Source organism: Zonotrichia albicollis, chromosome 7 (assembly GCF_047830755.1).
Source record: "Zonotrichia albicollis isolate bZonAlb1 chromosome 7, bZonAlb1.hap1, whole genome shotgun sequence".
Taxonomy (NCBI): domain Eukaryota; kingdom Metazoa; phylum Chordata; class Aves; order Passeriformes; family Passerellidae; genus Zonotrichia; species Zonotrichia albicollis.
Window position 1 is genome coordinate 28,450,384 of NC_133825.1, and position 24,630 is coordinate 28,475,013.

At 37.1% G+C, this 24,630-nt stretch overlaps 1 protein-coding gene across 34 annotated transcripts in view; it reads left to right on the forward strand.

The window, feature by feature from the left end:
- Positions 1-22,818, forward strand: part of KCNMA1 (potassium calcium-activated channel subfamily M alpha 1) — a 406,748-nt gene extending 383,930 nt beyond the window's left edge. For 10 of the 34 annotated variants that reach the window (XM_074544761.1, XM_005481495.3, XM_074544760.1 and 7 more), the window contains 6 exons: positions 2,273-2,403; positions 9,465-9,659; positions 11,200-11,318; positions 13,067-13,291; positions 15,394-15,422; positions 21,090-22,818. In XM_074544761.1, coding sequence (XP_074400862.1) covers positions 2,273-2,403; positions 9,465-9,659; positions 11,200-11,318; positions 13,067-13,291; positions 15,394-15,422; positions 21,090-21,244 — 854 coding nt within the window. In that variant the 3' untranslated portion in view covers positions 21,245-22,818. Of the gene's footprint in view, positions 1-2,272; positions 2,404-9,464; positions 9,660-11,199; positions 11,319-13,066; positions 15,423-21,089 lie in introns of those variants that run through there. The other 24 variants (XM_005481496.3, XM_074544763.1, XM_005481502.3 and 21 more) reach the window with 4 other exon arrangements.
- The last annotated feature ends 1,812 nt before the right edge of the window (positions 22,819-24,630 follow it).

The following is a 24,630-nucleotide window of genomic DNA, read 5'->3' on the forward strand; positions in this document are numbered from 1 at the left end:
CATGGCACTGCTTTGAATGTGTTTTATTTGTGGTTCTGGTTGAAATTGACTGTCTTGTTCTGGTCTTCTTAATGATTTTTTTTTCACGCAGCATCAGTAAACCTTTGATCACACTCGTCTGACCTGCCGGCTGTTTCCATAGCACCTCCTCACCAATTCATTTTTTTTGGCCTAAGTCCCCACCTCCCTGGCCCTCACTCTCCTACACCAATTTCTTTCTCCTTTTCTCTTCTTTCTCTTTCTTTTTGTTACTTCAGCCTGTTGTCAATTTGGTGGACATGCCTTAGCAGCTTTTCACAGGAAGTCCAAGAAGAAGTAAAAGATACCAGAAAAAACCCCAAGCATCATACTTTCCCTCAAGCTATTTTTTTGTTTATTTTGTAGAGTAAGGCTTTTTCTCAGAAGCTCAGGTTTTGAAGCTGTAGAGGAGCAGCCAGGCTCCTGCGTGGTTCCCTCTCAACACAGAGTGCTCTCACCAGCCTTTGGAGCAGCGTTTGATGAGCTTTTCCCTATGGCACAGCACCACCCGTTGGCACCCAGCTCTCCTGGCCCACAAATCCCAGTGTGCTAACTTGCGTCAGGAAGATAAAGATACTGAGGATAAACACACACCTGCAGAACTCGTGGTAGATTTTTAGTAGCTCAGGAACTGACCCCACACATGGCTAGCGCGGTGTCAGGTGTTAGTCTGCCCGATGGAAGTGGAAAAAGACTGCTACTGTCAATGGTGCCTACTCTCAACTAGCACATTAAACTGAGGTGCAAGCTGTTCAAAAAGTACATTTTGTTACAGCAGGCTTTCAAACACTATATTGCTTAAAAATCTACCTCAATTGATAGGTATTGTACTAGAAAAGAAGTATTGTGGATCCTGGTGTTTTCTTGGATGAAAGTCTTCTGATTACCAGGGCAGACCATTTCTCCTATTACAGTACTAAGGTGTTATGTTTTAACAATTACATCAGGAGGTGCAAAGGCAAGAGTTTTAAATTCTCTCCTCATCTCATTTAGACAGCTATCATGAGGCTTTATCTGCAGTAATTGATGTTTTGTAAGTTAAACATAGCAAGCACAGTAGTGTAGAGAGTTTGGAAAAGCAGTGGATGTACAAGAAAACTGTATGGGAAGAATTGAAACTGTATGAGAAGGAAGATCAGAATAGTAGGCAGAATAATTTCTGGCTTTAGAAGTCTAGAGCTGAAATCTGATCAAGTTAACAGCAGTTCTCATGTTATTTTCAAAGTTTGCTGGGGTGGCTCAGGAGATGTGTTCATATGGGGAATAGGGATATCATCAGTGTGTGCAGTTTCAAATGCTCAAAAACTTTTTCATTTCCCTTTCTTGCATGGGAACTGAAATTAATTTGTCATTTAGTAAGCTGAAGGGTATTTCAATGGCATAGCTAAGCAGTCTGTGCTTTCATGCCTGAGGGAGACTAATATGGAAATGAAATATTTCATGAAATACGATCCACTTGATACACTGATCTCAAGGAAACAACTATTTTTAGTTGGAATGAGTTGGAGGCAGAGGGCTTAACTGTGACAATGAAATGCCAGAGAAAGTCAAAATGACAAATACTACTTTATTTGGGCTTTTCTCTAAACCAGCCTGATTTAGGCTCTTTTTCACACTGGCTAATGTAGAATTTGTGGCTGAGAAAGTGAAGTTATAGAGACAAATATTTGAACAAAAGGCAGTGCTGCAAGAGAATAACTGCTCATTCATTCAGATAGATGCATGTTAAAGGGACAGTTTATCCTCTTTTGAGCCCTAAGTGCATTAACACCACTCCAGCAAGAATCACAGCAGCACATCTAACAGATGCCTGTGGGCTATATCAGAATTTTATTGACAGCCTCTATTTTACAATGAAGTTCTAACTTTGTATCTTGTGATAGCATTTCACATTAACTCTACATGCATACAGCTTCAGCCAATATACCAAGATTGTCTCAATATACAAGTTTATCATATATCTCATTTTGAGCGCAGGCAACTGGTGCCACGAAGCTGCTTTCCAGGAAAGGGATAGGAACATGTCAAGAACAAGAGTGTCACCTCTTACAAGCAAGATAACGAGCAACAGATTTTTAAATGCACATTTTCACATCCATCTTGATTTCATTTTCAGTGACGTCAAAGACACAAGTCTGTGTTTCCAGACATATGCCGTTTCTTTTTCTTTGGCTGTGTGATGTGTTAGGTCACATGCTGGTGACCCAGAAACACCTTTCATTTCTACTCTTAATATTATTTTTGTTATTTTCAGTAAATGATTCAAATGTTCAGTTCTTGGACCAAGATGATGATGATGATCCCGACACAGAACTGTATCTCACGCAGCCTTTTGCTTGTGGAACCGCATTTGCTGTCAGCGTGCTGGACTCCCTCATGAGCGCAGTAAGCAAACAAATCTTTTCCATTCCCTTCCTGTGAAAGAAAGTGAAGGTGGAGAATCTTTTCCAAAGGTAGGCAGGAGAAGAGGCTTTTTTCTTAGGTGTCAAGAGAATTTTGGAACCTAAGCTAGGTTATTTTCTTAGTTGGATACTCTAACTGAGATATCTATGACTTCCATGAGTCCACAATTTTGTAAGGAAACAGTCTCATGTCAGGTTTTAAGAATCATGCTTTCAAAAAAAAATTGTCCCTTCTGCCTAAAATCCAGACTCAAATTCAGTGTGTCAGTCCCTGTGCTCACCATTCTTGTTAGACAGCATCAACTGTGTTTTGAGCTTTTAATTTCCTGTAGCTATGAGCAATGCTCTGAGTATGAGTGCTGGGGGACACTGATAGAACCCCACAAAAGCCATTGTACACATCTCATGAACTCTATTTGTGTGAAGAGAGGTTATCCTCTCTTTTTCATATGAATTTCCTTATGAATCAAAACTTCAGTGCCTGCCAGAAACTACAGATGGTGGCCTTTGGTTATGTCTGCACTGGGGCTTTTGTTTGCAGCCATAGCACAGTTCTGAAGCAAGCCCCTCGGTCATGCTCCTTTTCATCCTCCTCATATGGGCCAAGTTTCCAGACCAGTCTTGCTCTGTGTGAGCTACACTTCATCCAGAGGGACCCTAAACTCTGCTAGATATAGCAAGGACGTAGTCTTTTTAAAATCTGAGCATGGGCTTTCTGAGCTCCCCCTGGAATAAAGTTCCATAGGGCTGGGAAGGATCTGTTGTAGACCCCAACTAACACCATATATGAGCAGATGCATTTCTCTAAAGGAGCCAAGTCTGACCTTCACATGAATTCAGAATGAAGCTTTTTTGCTTTTAAGAAAAATGTGTTTTGATCTTTATGATTTATTATTTTATTTGTATTTCATATTTATGTATCTGTATTTTGCAGTTTTCCCTGCTATATTTTCCATATGTTTGATCCACATATAAATGAGTCTACACAGATAAAATTTTATTATATACATTATTATATAGTTATATAATTTATATATTCACATTATAAATGGGCATAATTTAACATGAAGGTTCCAAATGTTTACTTAGAGCTGTTTATATACTCTCATTATTATCTAAGTCAATGTCTCTGAATGTATTGCTTAGTAGGGCACTTCAGAATCAAGAATAAGTAGGGTTAATCCTTCTGGTTGCCACAGAAAGAGTGAGATACTGTGGACATTATTGCTTCCTTGTGCAAAGGTGTCTCAAGTAAATAATAGTGATGCAATAAAAAATAGGTACAGCATTCCTGTTCAGAAATTTTAGTGTTTTTAGTTATTGCTAGCTTTTATTAACTCTTAGTTTTGGACAACATGCCCTCTGTTTTTGCAGTTACATTCTATAAAAGTCCTTTTTCTGAACATTTTTATATCTAAGTGGTGATATTACGTGTCAGGGACAGTGCAGCCTGAAGCCAGAGAAATGTGATAACAAGAGTAGAAAATTCTCAAAAAAATACTAATCAAGAAGAAAGGCAAGGATTCAGTCAGTTAGAATTGTTCACTATCCTGACTTTTCTTTCACCAGTTTTCTGATCAGTGGCAGTGTTATTTTCTCTTTATTCCTCAAAGGCCCAGCAAGGAGTTGGAAAAGAACAATTCTTCCTGACCACTCAGAAAGTGTAAAATGTGTGAGATGCTTTCCCTTTACTATCCATATTCTCATGGGGAAGGTGTGTTATCCTTTTACTTCTTCTCCAAGGAAAAGAGTGTTTCTCACACAAACGAATCTGTTTTCACCATGTTATTTCTTACCTTTAATACCTTTTTTTTCCTAAAGTACACTTGGTTTTAGCAAACAGCTTCTATTTCACGTGTCTAACTTCATACTTTCCAGTATGGGAAACTGAACCCCGAATCCTAGCTAAATTGTGAGATCTGCAGTCATGCTTTCATCCTGTTAATTGCATAGGATTTCTGTAAGAAGTATACAATGTGCACGCTGCCGCCTTTTGCCATTTGGAGACAAGTATATAGTTCATTATTCTATCTACTTAGTGATGCAGTGGGTTTTACTGCTTATTTTTGATAGAAAAACTGCAGTTTATGATTTCTGTTGATAGCTGTGTAATGAAAATTGCTTATATAGTGTACAATGCAAATTTTCATGAACTGCTCCTTTAAGAATCAATCTCTTCCCACAGTAGTGGGATTTTGTAGTAAAACAAAAGTCGAGTAATAGCCATGCATACATATTATTTCTGGGCTGTGGGTCATTTGAAACATGCATATAGATGTACATATAGGGAAAAAAGCTACAAAATATATTCAAATTAATTTGCCTAAGTATTTTGTTATTGGACAATAATAATAATAATTCTGCAGTATTAATCAGTATTAAATTATAATTTTATTTTTTATAGTTTTATAATTTTGAAGTAATGCATTAAACCCAACTCATGAATCTTAGGTTAGAAAATGTGGTAGTTTTCTAATTCAAGTCTGACTGCTGGAGATCTTTACATTCTGCTGGTTTAGCAGTTATTTCCTATAAGATGACAGTACTGGATATTTTAAGTTTGAAATTTTCTGTTATTTCCTTATTTCAAAGGTAAAAGGCTTAATGTAGTTTGGTTTTCAAAGTGCCATGTACTGGTCATGTACACCCAGTTTGGCTTTGCAGCAAAGGCAGTATTTCCCATAAGGCCAGGATTCACAGTGCAGTAGCTCAAACACCATTGCTCAGAGGACAATAACCAGCTCAGAACCTGCACTGTGTTGTTGATGAGTTGGGAGCAGTGATCTCACCAGGTTTGCTTCAAGAGCTTTCCTGTGCTCTGTGGGAAGGCTCTGGGCTTGGTTCACGTTTTAACTCTGGCAGAGGCTATTGCTAAAATGCTCCAGCTAATCATTGCTATGTCTTTGAAGAGACATCTAGTGCCATCAGGTACTTAAATGCCTGATATATTCATATTTATTTTTTCGTTGCATATGCAAACCCAGGGAAATAATACACATTGTCTGTCAGTCTCAAGGCAACACCACTTCTGGAAAGCAGAGCATGCCTTTCACTAAGTGAACTGTAACTAAAAAGTGTGGGATTGGAAGCATCTTTTAGGTTATGTAACTGGTTTTTAAAAATGTTATCTTCAGCTATATAAAAGTTATGTGACATAAGATAAAGGAGCAAATATTTGAGCAGAAGGGCTTCTTTCTGGGTCTTGTTGGGATAGTTATTCCATAAAATCCTGTACATGCAAGGAAACCAGTTTTCAACCCACAGAACCTTCAAAGGTTTGAGCAGTTGGCTTGAGAGCCAAAGCTTCCCCATTCCTGCTCTTGGCACAGAAGCACTGCAGCAGTGGTGGCAGGCTGGGGTCCCTCCCACAGCTGCACTGCAGCAGACCCAGGTGCTGCTGGAGACAGGTGATACCACTTAACATTCACTACCCTGGAGTCCATTTCCTTGTGCCAGAACTTCAGGTGTTGTTTGTTTTCTGTATTACCAAATCCTACTTTTTCTTCATATAAACAGAAGTACAGAATGGAAGAAAGTCATTAAAACAGTTAAAAATAACTTCTCATTATGTCCCATACTCAAGAATTCTCCCTAAGGGATCCTCACAGTCTTATTTATACAGAAAAGAAACTATTCTAATCTTTGTTATGAACACAAGACTATTTTCCATGCAATTCTGTTCAGAGAATTAGTAAACAGCATCTTGTAACTTAAAGCATCCCAAACTTCTTTAAAGTTTGGACAATAGTTTAAGAATTAATAGATTTTCAAATGCTGAAATGCTGTTATTTATTGTCTGATGTTTATTCTGTCTCAAAGACTCTTTTGTTATTGGTGTGAATTACTGATGTTAGCTTAGTCATTCCTCAGGTTTGGATGTATATTATTCCTCCAACTCAATGAGAAAAGCAACTTAAAGAATTTGTTTGAAAGTGAGGTTAAAAACCACATGTGGTGGAGGAGGAGGAGGAGTCTTCTTAAAAGAAATTCATTTAAAAACCCACTAGCAAACACAAAAAAGGCAGATATAACTTGAAAAATGAGAATTTTAGTGTAATTATAAATGAAAGGCAAAGTGCTATTAAAGTTAAAGCAATATTATTAAAAGATGTGCTAATTTTCAGTTAAATTTTCTGTAGAAGACCAATTAGTTTAAAAGACATGACAGCATTAACTGCAAAACATAAGCACTCTGGTAATTATACTTTAAAAATGATTGAACAAATAGGAAAGCATCCTTGAAACATTTGAAAGAGCTGCACTACAATTCTGAAACAAAGGCTAGGTGGCACTGCTAGCTCAGATATCTGTGTCACAATTTCCTTGCTATTTACCCAGTTTCAGTGTGTATGATGCATTTCTTTTTTTCTGTGTTTAGAATACACCTATCTCATGCTCTCATTCCAGATGCTGATTAAAGCATTATCACACACATGTCCAGTGTGGGGTTTGGTTAACGACAATAGCAAACAAGTATTTCTTCAGTTTTGATTTTACACTCAACAAAAGGGATTCTTTTCCATCACTGGAAAGTGCCTTGTTACTTTAAGTACAACAGCACCTTTCCAAAGACATTCTGTAGATCAGTTTCTTATAAGTACTGGCATATTCAGGCCATGTACCCTCCCACAGAGCAAGTAGAAGATCACTCTCAAATTAATTTCAGTGTATTATTATTCCAAAGGAAATGGATATCAGCTAGTTCAGCTTTTCAGTGTTCCCCTAGTTCCAAACTGGCAAGATGTAATGAGGAGTCTGATTTTTGTGACAATCAAAAGCATGGGCAGACAGCTTTTTCTTGAGGAGTGCTAAATACTTTAGTACAGAAGGAAGCAACCCTGTTTAGTGAAGGTGAGAAGTTACAGCTTCCAATTCACCCATCTATTCTTGCTTATGGTTGGACATTTTCTGATCAGATGCAAAGCTGCAGCAGTTTGTCCTGAAACTTGGAATATTTTCTCCCAACGATTGAAAAAAAAAACAAAAAAAACAACCCAACCAAACAACAACAACAAACAAAAGACAAAAAAAAAAAAAAAAAAAAACAAACCCAAGAAAAAGAAATGTCTTTTGGCTGCACTCATCCATCTGATTGAATGGTGCCATCCACATCAGTCATGGTGTGAAACCCAAATTAAGCCATTGTTCCACAATGAATGCTGCTTCCTTTGCTAATAAGGGTCTTAGCTTTGCCTTAGAGGTATAGCACAGTTGCCAAAGAGGGTGACTCTGATTTCATCTCTGGGACATCAAGAAAGAAGTAATTGCAAAATAAACAATCATGCCTGAATGTCTTCTCTCTCTCACAGTGGCAATTCCTATTAAACATCATGTAATCGCTCCAGACTTACATTCCTGCAAGGGGTCACATTGATTTTTCCATAAGTTAAGAGAGGTTTGAGTATTACACTTGAATTGTTACCCAGTGCATCCACATGTGTAAGGGCTGATTTGAGATCAGCTGTTGTTTTAGACTGGCTGAATCTTCATGAACCTCTGCCTATGTCAGACTACTCGTTACAATATGCTTTGTAGCTAAAATATGTAGTGCCTTACACAGGTTAACTTAAATAACTGGAGTTGATGAGATGCAAGTATTTGCTTTAGGGCATGTATAACAGTAAGAATATGTTCCTCTCATTTTAATTTAGTCAACAGGTGAATGGCATATATGCCTATGTAAATAAGCAGAGAAGCTTGAAGTTAGGAAACTTCAATGTAAATTGAAAAACATTGCTGCGTAGAACTCATTTTCTTCTGTTTTATCTGTCATCTCCAACAAACAATGAAACTGAAGTTTCATTATACAAAGAAAGAATATCAAAGCAACATGGATAGGAAGCCAGTTCTGCTTTTTGATCTCAGGATAAAATATTTCAACCTCTACCTCAGTTTACCCATGTATTAAATGCAGTTACATTATATGGCTAGAGCAGTGAATTTCATTGAAAAGTATTATTTTAAAAGTCTTATCTTTAGACAACAAGCACTGTTGGAGAATTCACTGTTCATTTTTACTTGGTTGGATTACAGGCATTTGTTATAAGCCCTAAATTCAACAAAATCCTGAAATCTAGTAATGTCAATCCTGTGTACTCTACAGTGAGCTCATTTTTTCCTTTTATGTTCCTTGCACTTTCAAAGCTTCTGAAAACTCAGACATTGGTGACATTATAAGTGACAGTCTTTCCTCTTTTTTTGTTCGGTTTTTTTTTGCCCAGTACAATACATTCCAGATGTTTAACTGAGTATGTCTGAACTATACCAGTATACTTTTAAGTGAACTTGAAAGTCATTCATCTGGATTTAAATTAATATTTTAAATACCCATTGTTTGCCTGACAGACCAGCAATGCTACAGATGCTGGCAAAATGTCAGTGTGGAGTAAATCTTCCCTAATAAACCACACTTACCCTATACCCTAGAGTTTTTTAAAAGGACCACCAGGATCCCAAACTCATCATACATTTATCTGGAACGAACTCAAGATGTTTAATTGATACATGCTTATGTCTGAACACTGTCAAGTCTCGTAATAAGATGTTTAGTACAATACATCGGTTAGACTGCTAGAGTCCAGCCACAGTAATAAGTAATGACATTTGCAGCACAAAGGCAGCTCCCCAACGAATTGGTGACAAGAGTAAAAAGGCAATCTAGCCTGTGTAAGCTTTAAATGTGGTCTGAATTTTACAATTACATGTCCTAAAGCCCATTATTAGACATGAGGGCGATGAGAAGGAAAGCAGTCATTGCATCACTACTAACACCAATTATAGGAAACATAAATCATTCAAATTTTTGTACTTTAATAAAATTCAGCCTGAATTGGTGTTTAAAAGGAAGGATCTAGTATAGGAGCCTAATGGGAAAGAAGAAAATAGAGTAATTGGAGGCTGCTGTCTTTTCACTTTCTATATAAAATTATTTGAAGAGACAGCCAAGAACTTTAAACAGCAAAAACCCGGAAAAGTTGTAATTTGGATGTCTTCAGTTGTGACTTTAATGGTGTTTGCTTAAAGAGCTTTCTTTTATCTCTGCAGACATACTTCAATGACAATATCCTCACACTGATACGGACATTGGTAACAGGAGGAGCCACACCAGAGCTGGAAGCACTGATTGCTGAGGAAAATGCATTGAGAGGAGGTTACAGCACGCCCCAGACACTTGCAAACAGGGACAGGTGTCGAGTTGCTCAGTTGGCTTTGTATGATGGGCCATTTGCAGACCTAGGGGTAAGATCATGAGGGAAATGCAGGACCAAGGCTGGTCTGTGCTCTGTTAGCTTTCTCTCAGACTGAGTGAAAAATCCACCTCAATAAGCATATAATTTCTATTATTGAATTTAATAGAGCTTTTGGATTGTTTAAAAATTGAGTGCCTCAGAGTGCCAGGTTTGCTCTTTACCTTTTTAAGAAGCTGTATGACTGCCCAGGATCCCTGCCTGTGTATTTCATACAGAAAATCCTGTGGCTCTTCCTCATTGCCAGCTAAAGAGATGGATGAGCTGATATGGATGATATAACCATTATAGCAATAATGAATTCTAAATTTATTCAATATGTATAGATATACCTTTTCTGGGTGCTGATAAGCTTATTCAGTGTTTTCACAGAGCTTCCAGTTCTTGAAATCTGCTTATTAGCTTGAAAACAAAGGTTTGTAAGGTTTGGTTTCTGCTGGTTTTGGATGAACTAAAATTCTTATGAAATCCTAATCTTCTGATAATTTGACTGCACTGTTCTAAGGGTCAAAAAACAAGCAAAAAAATTTAAAATCCCAAACGAAATAAATAAATGATCTTTTAAAAATAGCGCATCATATAAAAAGAAAATATCTAGAAATATTTTCTGGACCACATTATGTAATCTTGAGGTAATCCCAAAGCACCCACTCTGCTTTGATGATGTTGTAGGATTTGATGGTTCTTAAATTAACCCTGTGTTGACCAGCTCTGTCCAAAAAGAGCAGAATGACCTTCACAGAAATGACAGGGAATCCCAGTTTAAGGATTAGGGCAGGAGTGCACGATAGAAGCCTACAGCCTTCAGTTGATGTAGCAGTCTAGTTGCAGCTGAGACTAGCAGCACGTCAAAACTCTTTGGCATGCAGCTTAACACTTCCACAAACAAAATAAGCAACACGAATCTTTTGAATGCTGTTTCACCAGAGCCTCAATTGCACTACATCTGTGAAGGCAGAATGCATTGACACTCATGATTATTTAAGAATCACTATTTTGGATATACAAATGAGCAAATCTAAACTTATTTTTTGCTAATCATACATTTAGCCATTATTTTACAGCAGCAGATAATTTATTATCCTTTTAAACCCATTGAATTCTAATTTCTGTTGTGCTCCTCTTTTTTTTTTTTTTTTGTCTGGATGACAGTATGACTGCTGCCAAGAAAGGGTCAAAGATACTAACAATTTTAATACCACAGTTAATGTAATTTGTAGAATATGCATTGTCTGGTACAAAAATTTAGATTTCCAGCTTAAAGCAAATCACTCACTCTTTCTAATTTGACATTATTTTATGGACTAAGGCTCTCCAAAATAACAATCATCACTTTATGTATTTACTCATTTGAAATAAAACATTTAGATTATTCATTTCCTTGGGTAAAAGGCTCTCATTTGAGACAAACAATAGACTGTCTATACATTGTCCCTTTTTTATAAGTTCATACTGTAGGACTGTTCCTTGACGGAGTAAAGAAAGGAAAAAATGTGCTTTTTTTTTTTTTTAATCTCTTCTCTTTCCTCTAGGACGGAGGTTGTTATGGAGATCTCTTTTGTAAAGCACTGAAAACATACAATATGCTTTGCTTTGGAATTTATCGATTAAGGGATGCACATCTAAGTACTCCCAGCCAATGCACTAAACGGTGAGTCTGGTCTTTTAGAACATCTCTGCTTCACTGCTCTGCAGTCTTCTCAGCAAGGAAAAGCCCAGTGGCTTAATAAATATAAAAAAGAGCTTGATCCATTTTTGCATAACTTTTCCACAATCCTCTTTTAAAGATTTCACTATGATTCTATCTGAATTTAAATCATAAGCTGGATATCATAGTGTAAGTTGTCAGCTGATTTTATTCAAAAATTTTTAATTAAATATTCAGAGTGTATCTTTAGCTTGTTTGCTCTGTGATGATCCACTGTTTGCCTGCAAGGAAAGGACTTCAGTTCCCTTATATGAATCAACTCTAAGTTGTGGGATAATAATTTAAATTACAGTAGCTAGTCTTTTTTCTGAATGCTCAAATAATACTCCTGTGGGCTTCCCATCAGTACCATCTGTGTCTAAGCATAATTTCTTCCAGTAAATGGAAACCCTTCTCTTGGTAGACTACATTTTTACTTCAGTAGCAAGCCTGACCTTAGTGCTTTAAATAGAGCAGACACATTTCCATCTTTGCAAACTGAAGGCCGTTTAGCAGCTTGCTTGAAATGTGTCTTAATTAACTGCTTCCTAGAAATACACACACAGACCCATACCAGAAGTATCACAAATCTACCATCTGTTACTGTTTCATGCTCTACAGAAAACATCATTATTGGGTGAACATGGCAATAAACAGCCCTACAGCCCACCAAAGCGGCTTCTTCTGTAAGAATTTGAATAAATTGGGTAGAAAAATTGAGTTGCAGTTTAGATTTACACTGTATTTACTATACTTGGGATTATTTGTTGGCGTAATAAGGGACTTCTGTCCCTGAAGGAGCTAAGCAGATTTCTTGTGAGCATTGAATTAATTTGAAAAGAAGTCATGAGCTTCACGTTCAATTTTTACTCATTTCTTGCTTGGACAGAAAATGCCGATTGCCTCGCTCAAGTCTGTTTTTCACATGCATGAAAAAATTTAGCAGCTGCTCTTATAAGTCCTTCATACCCTGAAAGGCCATTAGGTGAAGGTGGGGATTCATGAAATTGAGCAAGTTTTTTATTTTAGGCCTGGGATTTATACTAAGCAATAAATTGGATTCTTGGATGTGCAGATTTCTCTTTATAAATGCTCTTTGAGGCCATGAATGTACATGTGGAGTGAATGAACAAAATTAACCTTCCTGTAAAGTTATTGATGTATTTTCCTTAACTTGTTTTAACTACAGTCACAATCCAGACCAATAATTATATCCCTTGTTCTGTTGGCTATATTTAAATATTTAATAACTATGTAAATATGTATTTAAATGTGATATGTATTTAAATAAGCTGCATGTGAAATCCTCCTCTCTCTGCCTTTCAGCCATTCTTTTAAATACTGTTTGTGGTGGGTATGGTACTGTTTTTTGTCAGTATATAAATATATTCGCTAGAGTCATTGCATTATGGTGCAGTCAGAAAAGGACCATGATTTGTCTGGTGGTTTCTCTGAAAAATCATTATGTGATTCACTTGAAGAACATCATTCTCAGGCATTTTGTCTTTCTGAAAGAAAACATAAAAAGTGACAGCTGACTTAAAAAGGTCCTAAACCATAGCGGGAATTATGTGAGCTAAAACTAGGTATAAATAGAAATGCAAAAATTGGGCTAAGTGTTCCTGAGCTAACAACTCTAGAAGAAATTTTTTAGTATAAATCTAAACCTGTTTTCTTTTACTTTCTTTTTTTCTGTCTTCCGTTCCTTCCAGTTATGTTATCACAAACCCACCGTATGAATTCGAGCTTGTGCCGACGGACTTGATCTTCTGTTTGATGCAATTTGACCACAACGCTGGCCAGTCCCGAGCCAGCCTTTCTCATTCCTCCCATTCCTCCTACTCTTCCAGCAAGAAGAGCTCATCAGTCCACTCCATCCCATCAACAGCCAACCGACCGAACCGCACCAAGAGCAGAGATTCCCGGGACAAACAGAAGTATGTGCAGGAGGATAGACTTTGATATGTGTATCTGCTCCCACTGTGTGTGAAACTTGCATTCACCACCCATTCTCCCCGGTTAATGTTTCCAGCAGTAATGTTCCCTGTTTTCCCATGGAGTTCTCCCTTTTTTTGTACACATATTTTGCATATGTATGACAGTGTGCATGTGATTGTCATTTTTATTTCACCACCATAAAACCCTTAAGCACAACAGCAACAAAGCAGACGGACCAAAAGTTATTTATGATGCTAGGGGAGAATAAAAAAAGAATACCAAACCCATAGGCACACTGAAAACATAAATAACTCACTGCAGTTACTCTACATATCCGAAAACAGAGTATATTTAACATGAACACTTGCTCTTGATGTCAGAGTTACACAAAGAAAGTCATTTAGTGCAGAAGTGTTGATGTATGTTGCAGTAGGTTTTTTTAATACTTATATTTACAGGAGCTCATACATTTATTTGAAGCTTATAAAACTCTCCTATTGAAAAAAAAAAACAAACAAAAACCATGCAAAAAAAAAAAATCCCTGCTGATTTTTCACTCTCAAAGCTTATATTATATAGGGCTTACACTCCTTGTATAGATTACTGCTAGACATCTGCTTTATACCAAAGCAATATCAGGGACTTTTCTGCTTGTTCAAGAACTTTCTCTAAAATACTAGTCTTTTGGAGATGGTATATTTTCCCTTTAACACTGAAATTGTCGGGGCATGAAGTTTTACAACTCCAATGGTTTAATTTAAGTTTAGAAAGAGTCTAATTGCATATTAAATTATTATTCTGTCTATTTATATTGCCACATGAATAGCTATATTTTCTTTCACTTTTGACATTTGGGATAAAAAGCCATATGTATCATAAATATTGGATGTAAGTCATTAAAAACTGCCTTCTTGGGACTTTTACGTCTTTAAAAGGTGAATTAGTCACCTTATGTACAGAATAAATAATGTTCAGAAAAGAGCAAGCATTTTTTCTATGCTTGCATATCAGATCTCAAGGGACTTTGTTCCTTTCCCCAGATGGTAGTTTAACTTTTCCAAGTTAGTGTTCATATAAATCTTCCAACAAGGGTCCTAATATGTGAAGAACCTCCAGAAGTCTTGCTGCGTGTTCTACCTGGCGTTTTCAACAGGTGCATGCCAGTATGCAGGAATACAGGGAAGACAACTGAGTGCCTTTAAGTCTCTCCCATCTGGGGAGAAAAGGTGCTGTGCCCCAGACTGTTAATGAGGAGAACAAGAGGGCTGGGTTGGAAATACTCACAGCGCTGAGGCGTCGTGTTCCGTGCACTTGCCAGAATTTAGTTCTTGCAAATTGTCACCAATGACACATGTAGCCAAAAAAAGTTGTGGCAGGGAGCTAAATAAAGCAGTGGAAAGGAACCTGCCCTAGACAGCCATAGGAATGATAGTCCAGGCTTGCTTTTACTTTTTTTTTTCTAGGTTTAAACTTCAGAAGCCAATGTATATTTTGAAATATAAAGCTAGCTCTAGGTTTATGGAGGGTTTCCGAGGGTAGGGAGGGCAGAAACACATACCCCCTTCCCTGGCTATCCAGCAAGAAAGCATGCAGACAGAAAAATATTTAGATTTGGAATGATTAGCATTGTAACTGCCAACCCAATCAAGGTGCTTTTATGGTTAGTTTTGTCTTCTACCTTCCCCTTCCCCACGCATGATAATTTTGAAGATTTGCTTGCTGTGTGAATTGACAATGAAGCCAAGCACTTTTACTGACAAAACCTGGAACCGTGTAAGTGGGCTACAGAGAATACCACTGTGCAGTGCTGAGCATAATGATTGGAATACAGTCTATATGTGTGAGTGTGCATTCAAACGCAGCTGTAAGTCCAATCAGTGAAATGCATTGCAAATTATGGTCGCTCCCCTACAAATGAGACTATTACAGTTGCTCTTCACCATAAAGAAAAATTCTCGTGTTCCTTTTTGCAAAGAAAGTTATCGTGTTTTGCCCTCAGAATATTTATTGCTACAAGGATGTGCCAGTTAAAGTGCTCAACCAGAAATATGACAGTTTAAAAGCATTGTAAAACTTACATAGCTTACTTCTTTTTCTAAAGTGCAACAAGGATGAATAGAATGGGCCAAGGTATGAAAATTAATGGTTCTGCATGACCTAGCAACTGCTGTGGGTTTCCCTCTATAACTTTGTCCTTGTGAAAACTTGTGAAATTAAAAAAAATAGTTACAAACCTTATTCAGTTATTGGTTTGTTTGTTTGGTTGATTGTTTTGTTGGTTTTCTTTTGCCTTTTTTTTCCCACCAAACCAGAAGTAAAACTGGCTGCTGCTGCTGCTGCTGCTGTTTCTCAACCCTGTTTTGTTTTTTTCTCCTCTCATCTGCTTGCCTTTCTAATTGCACGTGTCCTTTTGTAAACACCCAGGTTCCTGCTCAATGAAGATGCCTATCGTGGTGCAGACATTACTTTAATTTCCCATTCCTCATTCCAATTTCTTTCCTACCTTCCCCTCCCTACTCTCCTATTCCCCATGTATGTACATGAGCATCTTTTTATGTTGGCAGAATTGATTGAAGATAGTTGAGAGCAGTTACACATTTTGGAAGAATGTTAATGGCTTTGACACCAAAATGCTTTTCCATTAATGTTTTATCTGTTTTCCATTTAGCAGAGAAAGAAGGGTGTTAATATGAAGCCACTTGTCACATGCTACATAATGATCTTTATCCAAAAAAATAGTATTTGTATTACAGTGCAGCTCAAATAGAAAAGACATAAACAGTGTACATTAGAGAAGTAACTTGCCTACTTTGTGAGCAGCAGAAGAGGAATATCTAATATAAATATAAATCAAATCTAAATTCTTCAAATTACGTTCGAGTCTACTCCACCTCTGTCCTCTATCCTGAAGCTAGAATTCTAAAACTTTTGACTTTTGGTAGTACTGTGTACAATTTCCACTGCTGACTATAGTCAGATTGATCAAATACTTTATAGTGATGAAGGTTTTCTGATATGGATACACTAATGGAGCATTATAAGCAGAGAAATACTTAAATCAACTTTATATTGGTGTTTATATTGAAAAGTAAGAGGAAATCTCCTGTTCTAGCCCAGGTCAGACAACCATAGTAGAATGGTTAGTTTTTGAAAGTAAAGAATTATCACTAATGTCAGGAAGTGACATTTTAGGTTTTTAAATTAAGGTCCTGCCATTTATATCAGTCCCAGCATGGTTTCAGCATTGGAAACCAAATTCTTAGTGAGCTTAAGCGTTGACACAAAACCACGTCTAGCAAACCTGCAGGATCTTGGCATGGGTTCCTGTTGACCTGAAAAGAGAGAGTCAGGCATTTTCCAGTGAAATTCCCATTGTCAAAACTAAGAATTCTGGTTGTTTAAAAAATAAAAAATCAAGAACAAGTCCAGAACATTTTCTTTGTCACAAAACTTTTGTTGCCCTGGAGTAAAGTAAAGGTCTTCATATAAAAAATAGTTTATTCTCTTTTCCCCTGCAAATTTCTTACTGCCTGCTGCATGTAAAATATTCATCTGCTAAACAAAGAATTTCTGAGCAGGTGGGTGGAGAAAATTTCAATAATTTTCTTTCTCATGCAGGAACAAATTACATGGAATAATTTTCAGCTTAGTTATAAACAAAATGGTTACATGCAGGGAGGAGACACACAAACATATACATGCAAACTAATTTGAAACTGCAAGTGTCACAGAAGACAAAAAATGCATGTTTTAAACAGTTGAACAGTAACCTGGGATTATGGTGAAAATACAAATATAGTAAAACCTTTGTGTTATGTTTGGGTATTGGTATTGGTATTTTCTTTGCCTCTGCTTAGAAGAGAGGGTGTTTCACAGTGACATTTGCTCTAAGTTGCTACTCAGTCCAAAATTAATGATAGAAATTTTAAAGCACCAATACAATGAATCTCTTGGAGAGAATTGCTGCAATCCTATACAACTTGAAGAAAACTGTGTTTTGAGCTTTTTACTTTGATTATTTATATCCTTTTTTTTTTAATGCTGTGGGGAAGAGTGTTCCACAAAAACGTTAATTTTTATTTATTTGTAATGTGAGCATTTAGCCTTTTGAACCCTCATGGATGCACTGATGCTGATAGGCCGTTACAAACATAGATGTCTGAGAGGAGAGTGTTTTCTGCCATCTGATACATTCAGTTACTAAGCTGTTCCAACTTCTCTCAGGTGATGCTGTCAAAAAGAAGCCTGTCAAATAGCGTAGGAAGATCAGGGACTTTTTTAGCAGCTCCTAAAAAAAATAAGGTAAAAAACTATGCCTGTTGTCACTATAATGTAGAAACATTTCTGGTAAGGATCAATATGCATATTCCAAAAGGGAGAGAAACAGACTCAATGTGACAGAGAGCTTAAAAATACTTGGTGAATATAGCAATATATAAAGACTTTAAAAAGGGGGTTCCTGAGCTGATGTAAAGGAAAAAGTAAATATTAAAGATAAAAATCTGTATTTAGACTCTGGAACACATACCAAAAAGCAGACTTTTAGCATAGCATAAAAGACTGAAAAGTGTGTAGGGGCTTCAAGAAGAACATTTAGTGACTGGGAGCAGAATATCATAGTGTCCAAGAGTAAAGATTAGGGGTGTTAAGCTCACATTTCAAAGGTAAGTAGAGAGGCCAATGAATTTGCACAGGAGATTCATTGTTATGTGGTCAAAGATAATTATGACAGCAGAAAGGAACAAGAAAGGTATAAAGCTGGATCCAAGCATTGCATGCTGGAGAATGATAATGCTTGGGTCAAGGTTTCAGCACTGGCAAAAAGAAATCTAAACAGCAAAAGACATTAGAATCTACCAGCTCCTGCATTTATTATTAAAGTTCTGTATGTATTACTTGCCAGGTAAAGGCAAAAAGAGACTGGGTGGTGTCTTTTTAAAGAACAGCTCCCTGTATAGGAGTTCTATTTTAAATTTAACACATAAATAAATAGCTTATTTGGAAAAATTTAGGGAAAGCAGGGTATTTTGAAGTGCTTTACACTGGCTGCTGAGAAACACAACACAGTTCTGATTCCTAGCACTCACACAAGCCTCCCCTTACTTGCTACAACATTGAATTAACTTGAACCAAGTTCTGTTTGTAAGGAAAGTTTTTGCACCATGTGTTAAAAAAAACAAGGTAGCAATGAAAGTTCACGGTGCTTAACTTGCCTCAAAATCATTTTAAACACAAACCATTAGAAAACTGTTAGTTTGAAATTGTTTATGTGATCTCACAAGGCTTTTAAAACATGATAACCATCACACTTTACACCTCTCTGAAAGGTTAGTTTAATCGTAGATCACATAAAATTGGTTTCCACAAATGCATAATGGTTCATGTGTCACACTTGAACTAAATGGTTTTTTAAATGGAGCTGAAATTATTTTGATGTGTACACATTCCCAGACTTCTTTTTCCTACAACCTTTCTTAAACCGGCCCCCATCAGGAATCATTCCCTTAAAGTCTCATTAATAATTCAGATGTTCTGATTACTTTAAAAGATCTATGGAATTGAGGCTTTTTTTTTTTTTTTAACTGCTTGACAAAAAGATAAATGAATGTAGAAAGAAACGGTAGGAGTCTGGCAAGCTGTAGATCATCTCTGAACAGATTGTAACTTTATCATTCTGTCAGGAAGAATAATTTAAAGCACTTAATCAGTTAGCTTCAGTGTGCAGGATGTAACATTATGAATTCCTATCGTCCAATCTGTTCAAATCAAAGGGAACTTAATTATAATAGGTGAGAGAGAGGGAGATGGGAGATTGAACAGCGTTCAGACTCAGGCACCTTTAAGGGGGCAGGGAATTATTTAGTCTGGTCACAAATGAGTGGGATATTTTTAAACACAAGTGAAAAGCATTTTAGAAAATTACAAGAAAAACAATACAGTAGTTCCATTTCCCTTCAGTAATAAGCCATTAATAAGTAATATGATTCCTGGGTTTGATTTAATTTTTTAAAAATGTGTAAGAACAGGTAGCAAAGGTTTTAATGTGGAATGGGGGTTTGGCTTGTAAATTCTAAAAATCCACATAAAGCGGAAGTGGTTTAATTTTTTATTCATGAAAGTGACTGAAAATTCTGGAGGTTAAGCTACTTCTTGAGAGACTCTAAACTCCAAAGGTCTTTGTTTATTTTTGTGCAGTTATGTCTAAGTATTTTTCCACTATTTTTCTCAGCCTTTCAATTTATTTTCTCTCCTTTACCTCCTGAGCTTTTGTGCTCAGTCCTTGGGTTTCTAAGGTGAATTTTGCTTGCTAATTTTCAATAATTTATTTATTTAAAAAATGAGCATTCTTTCCACTCCTGTTCTGATTCCAGTGAACCATTTCAGTGGTTAGAAAAGTAGCAGTTTATATTATGTAAGTGAGGCACTAACGCTTCTGCAGTATTTTGGATTGGAGTGAGAAGCAGTGCATACATGTTAGAGTAGCAGCTCTGATACAACACACTTTGAACCTCCCATGTAATAATGAAATGCCCAGAACCATAAGTGTCCACTGCTCTCCCACCCACCTCTGGAACATGGGGAACGAGGACAAGAATGGAGGCAGAACTCTGTTCACAAATGCTTGTCAAGGCACAAGTGCACCTAATGGCCATCAGCCACTCTCTAGATCAGGAGTTCCCAAGTCCTGGAATAAAGTTTTCTTGTAAGGTTACATACCTGTCATTGAGAAATTACAGCAGAAAATGCTCTCTAAAGGGTTTAAGAATTGTTTTGTTGTCTTTTGTGAATTTCAAGAAGCTTTTGTCCATACCTGCAAAGGAGCAGTGCAACACAGTGGTTACAGCGCTGAACAGCGGGAAAAGGGCTGCAATGCTGCAGCCTCTCAGCATCCTCCCACATTGCTCCCAGCCCACCTTAAAGCTGCACCATAAAAATTCCTCCTGTGCTCATGGAAACAGGCATTGCTCAAGGACAGAATAGAAAGAGCTTCCTCTCTAATTTTCCTTTAAGTCCTCACTTCCTTTGCCTTGCAGTCACCTATCCGGACTGATCCATTCAGGATTAGCTGGAGCCCCTGCCACCGTCACCTGCAGTGTCTGCTGTGTTCCCCAGCCCATCTTAAACTCCAGAGTTCAGCAGAGCCCCAGCACCTGTGTTTCAGAGTAGGGATTTAATGCCCACTCTGTGCAGCAAGGCTGCTGTCTGGCAGCAGGAATACAACTCCTATTTATTCTAGCACCAACTGTCGAAAGTTCTTTATGTTCTCCTGCATGATTTTCTGGGCCAGCAGTAGCCATCACCCCAAGGCCGAAATGGTTCAGAGAAGTCTCTGACTCTCTAGGTGCTCCTCTGTGCATAGACTCACATGCTCTTTTCTGTATTACCCTTATCCCAGCTGCTCTCCTTGGCTTCTTAGTTTAGACTTTGATTTTTATCTTTTTTTTTTTTTTTTTTTAATAAATGAATCACCAGAGCATGGGCACAAGAAAAGAGCTCTCTTACATCCAACAAGCAAACTAGCATATTGGCAGTTTTCTTTAGCTTCTATTATCAAATCTGCAAGCGTCATCCTCCTTTCATGACTGTATTTTCAGAGGTATTAATCTAATGCACTGTACTGCTAGTAATTGGTCAAAGTCACCTTCTATTGATCTCTGTTTTCTATAAACTTTACTGACTGCTCCCTTTTTCTTTTCTTTTTTTTTTTTTTTTTATGTTTCTGTGTATGTGTGCTTCACTAATTAACACTTTCATTTTTCCCTCCTTATTCTGTCTCTACCCCTTTTTGCTCCTTAGCAGAAAAGAAATGGTTTACAGATGAGCCGGATAATGCCTATCCCAGAAACATTCAAATCAAGCCCATGAGCACTCACATGGCCAATCAGATCAATCAATACAAATCGACAAGCAGCTTGATACCACCAATACGAGAAGTTGAAGATGAATGTTGACTCCTTCGAAGCCAGAACTATTTTTATAAAGCCTGACAAACTTCATGAATGGTGATGTGACATTTATTCCTCTTACTTGCTGAACCACTGATGGAGAAGTTAAGAAGGGCACGCTTAATGGGAAAATAAAGTAGACAGATCTTTGTTTGTCTGCCTTTAATATTGCTTCCACGTATTTTGGAAACTATTTCATTTATAAATGAACATAATCAAAACTAGTTCATGTATAGCCTCTAGCATTTTAAATTATTTTTATTTATTAGAAAAAAATATATTTTTCTTTTCTTTTTCATTGTTGAGTATTTTCCCTTTTAAAAATGGCATATGTGGCCAGACTCCTAAGAATTAAAAAAACCCAACAAACCCTCAGTCTTTGGCTTAAAGGAGAATGATGGTCACAGTTATAAGGATATGTAATTAAGGGAGACAAATGATATATTTACAAAAAAGAAAAAAGGTCCAACTTGTATTTTAGTAAATCAAAAAAAAAAACCCAAGAAAAAAACCCTACACTTCACCAAAATGTTTCTTTATCGGAAGATGTGTATTTTGTTCAGCATTGACACCAGCTCTTAATAAATTGAACTTATTTATTTTCAGAGTTGAAAGTCATATTTTTGTACATGTAACATTCTTCAGAAATGCTCTTTGTTTTATGAACATATAGAGATCACCTTGGCTGTGTGGAGGTGCAGTAACCCCTGGCTGTGCCCTGCCCCTCTGACGGTGGCACCACGGGAGCACGATGGGGCACAGGCACAGGGAATGCCACCCCCAGCCAGGGCCAGGGGCTTGCAGGGCACTTGCTAGGAATGGCAAACCTGGCAATTGCACTTCACTTCCCATCAGCCATCAGCAGTTGCTCATTTCAGGAAGGCAAGCTTGGCAATTCTTCTTCTTTTGCCATTATTACAGTGATTTAATCCAGAGTGCATAAAATAGTGCATGGAAGCATCAGTTATAAACCATCTAATCTACCACATTTTGTTACTTCCTTACTTCAGAAGTGCTGATGGCCTTTCATTGGTCTGAGATGGTACAAATTCTTCCTGATATGTACAGAGATTTAGCTCCAGAGCCTTGCACTTTAGTAAAAGCTCATACCCTGGTAAAGGGCACACTGAATGTCCTTTTGGTTAATTCAGTCTGGGATAAAAACTGGTTTAGCTCCAGCTCTACAATCTCACAACATGCTGTCCTCAGTTAATTCCTATAATAAGCAACATCTTATTTTAGCAGTTGGTTTTCTGGGTCTTTTCCTTTTATTTATTTTTACTTTGCTGGGACACCACACACAAAAGTACAGTAAAAACCAAATAAAAATAATAAAAGTGATGAATGTATTTATTATGATAACATGCAAAAGGCCTTTGATGGGTGCCTTTTGTGTCAGCAGTTTCACAAAGTTGCCAACAAGCTTTATAGCCATCAGACAAAAATGTGATGTTTCATATCTGTGCTGCAGTATCCACCCACCCAAGCGTTTATGTTCTAAATGATTTTAGTTACTCTCTCTATCTCAAATAAGCAACATGTGACACAATTGTGTGGAAACAAAAAAAAAAAAAAGGAAAGGCTGTGATAGTAGGGAAACAAAAACCAAAACTACAAAACCAGTGTCATCAGGAAAAGCAGATTTTCATCGTGCAAGTTAACTTTAGGCTTTGTAATTTTGCAGAATTGTTAAACACCACAATTAAACATACCGTGGTATTTTTATCATTAGAGAAATATCAGTGAATCAAACAAATACAAAGCAGATGATGAATTTATTGTGAAAACAATGATGTCCACTATGTAATCCAACATTTAAGCCAAACTATCTCAGCTTTAATGTTTGTCCACTGGCTGCAGTACAAGTATAACCATACTAACACCTAATAGGCTTTATTCTGGAGTGACTTCTTGGACTGTGACTATTTTGTTGTTACATTTTGTAGAATAGCTATTTAAAGACAATAATGAGAATTGTTAATACAGTATCTGTAAAATTGGATTGTTTAAAATATTTCACTCTCCTACAGAGTAACAAAACAATACAAGCAGTTTTTCATTATTACTTAGATGCATGTTTAATGCATTTCACAGTCCCCAAAAGAGAAGATAATTCCAGTGAGTTCTTCCAACATATGCTGCTTCAGCTAGTGACACGTTATAATTTACATCCAGTCTCTGCATTGGGTCATGTTAAGCCTTTTCTTTGAAGTCAGTGCTCCTTTTTCATTTATGAACTGCATTCATATTACAACCAGAATGAAAAAAGCTGGTCCTGAGTACAGGAGAATTGTAGAAATTTGTGTTCAACCTCACCAAATACATATGAATTTTGTTTTTCCTGAGAAGACTGGTGTTTACTCTAGGGGCATAGAACATTATGTCTTATACCTTATCATATACAGTGCCACTTCTGAGTGTCCTTCCTTCAGAAGTGAACATTCACTGGGTAAAACATACTAATGAGTCAAATACAGCACCCCTACATTGCTGAGGTTTGTGTGTGTCTGTCCAATTTAACAGTCACACCCCGAAATGCCATGCTATTGTTTGTAAATAAAGGACAAGACTGAACACATTCATGGGCTTTTCTAGCACAGAGAGCTCCATATGGAAGGGTTGATAAAACAACACCCACAGAGAGCAAACAAGACAGAGAGAAGCAGGTGGGGTTATGGGTCTACATTTCCCATTACAGAAAGGCTAGAATCAGTGATATTTTCTTACTCCTTTTTTTGATAATCAGAGATGCAGGATGGATGTCTGGAAATTAGATGGAGGAACAGATAGAAAAGGAGTTGGAATCAGCCATTAACAATTATAATAAGGCCAGCACCAATAAATGGATATTTGAAGTTATATCAAGGCTATGAAAAGTGCTGGGAAAGGGACAGCTGACAGACCACATGATGACTGATACAGAAATAAGTTCTTGGTTTTTATCAATGACTTCTACCCCTGTCTCAGAAGGCAAAGATTTAAAAAAAAAAAAAAAAAAAGGGTTTGGAGGATTTCCAGGTTTTTTGTGTTTTTTTTTTGTTTTTTTTTTTTGTTTTGTTTTCTGGGACTGTTTTTTTTTTTTTTTTTTCATTAATTGCATGCACTACTGACACAGGCTATAGAATGTTTTTTGGTAACTCATGTGTTGGATAAATAGTGTGTCTGTGTGTGTGTGTTTTTGCATATATGCATGTCCACACATGCACACACACATATCTATCTATGAGGGCACACACATGCACACAGATGTACAGGGGTGTGCAGGTATTTGATAGAGTCATCACAAGAAGGTGTCATCATTTTTATTTTCCATGAGCTGGCTTGAAGAAAGGCACAGAAAAGAATATGACTTGCAGGGCAGCATATAGAATAATTTTTTCCTGCTATTGCCA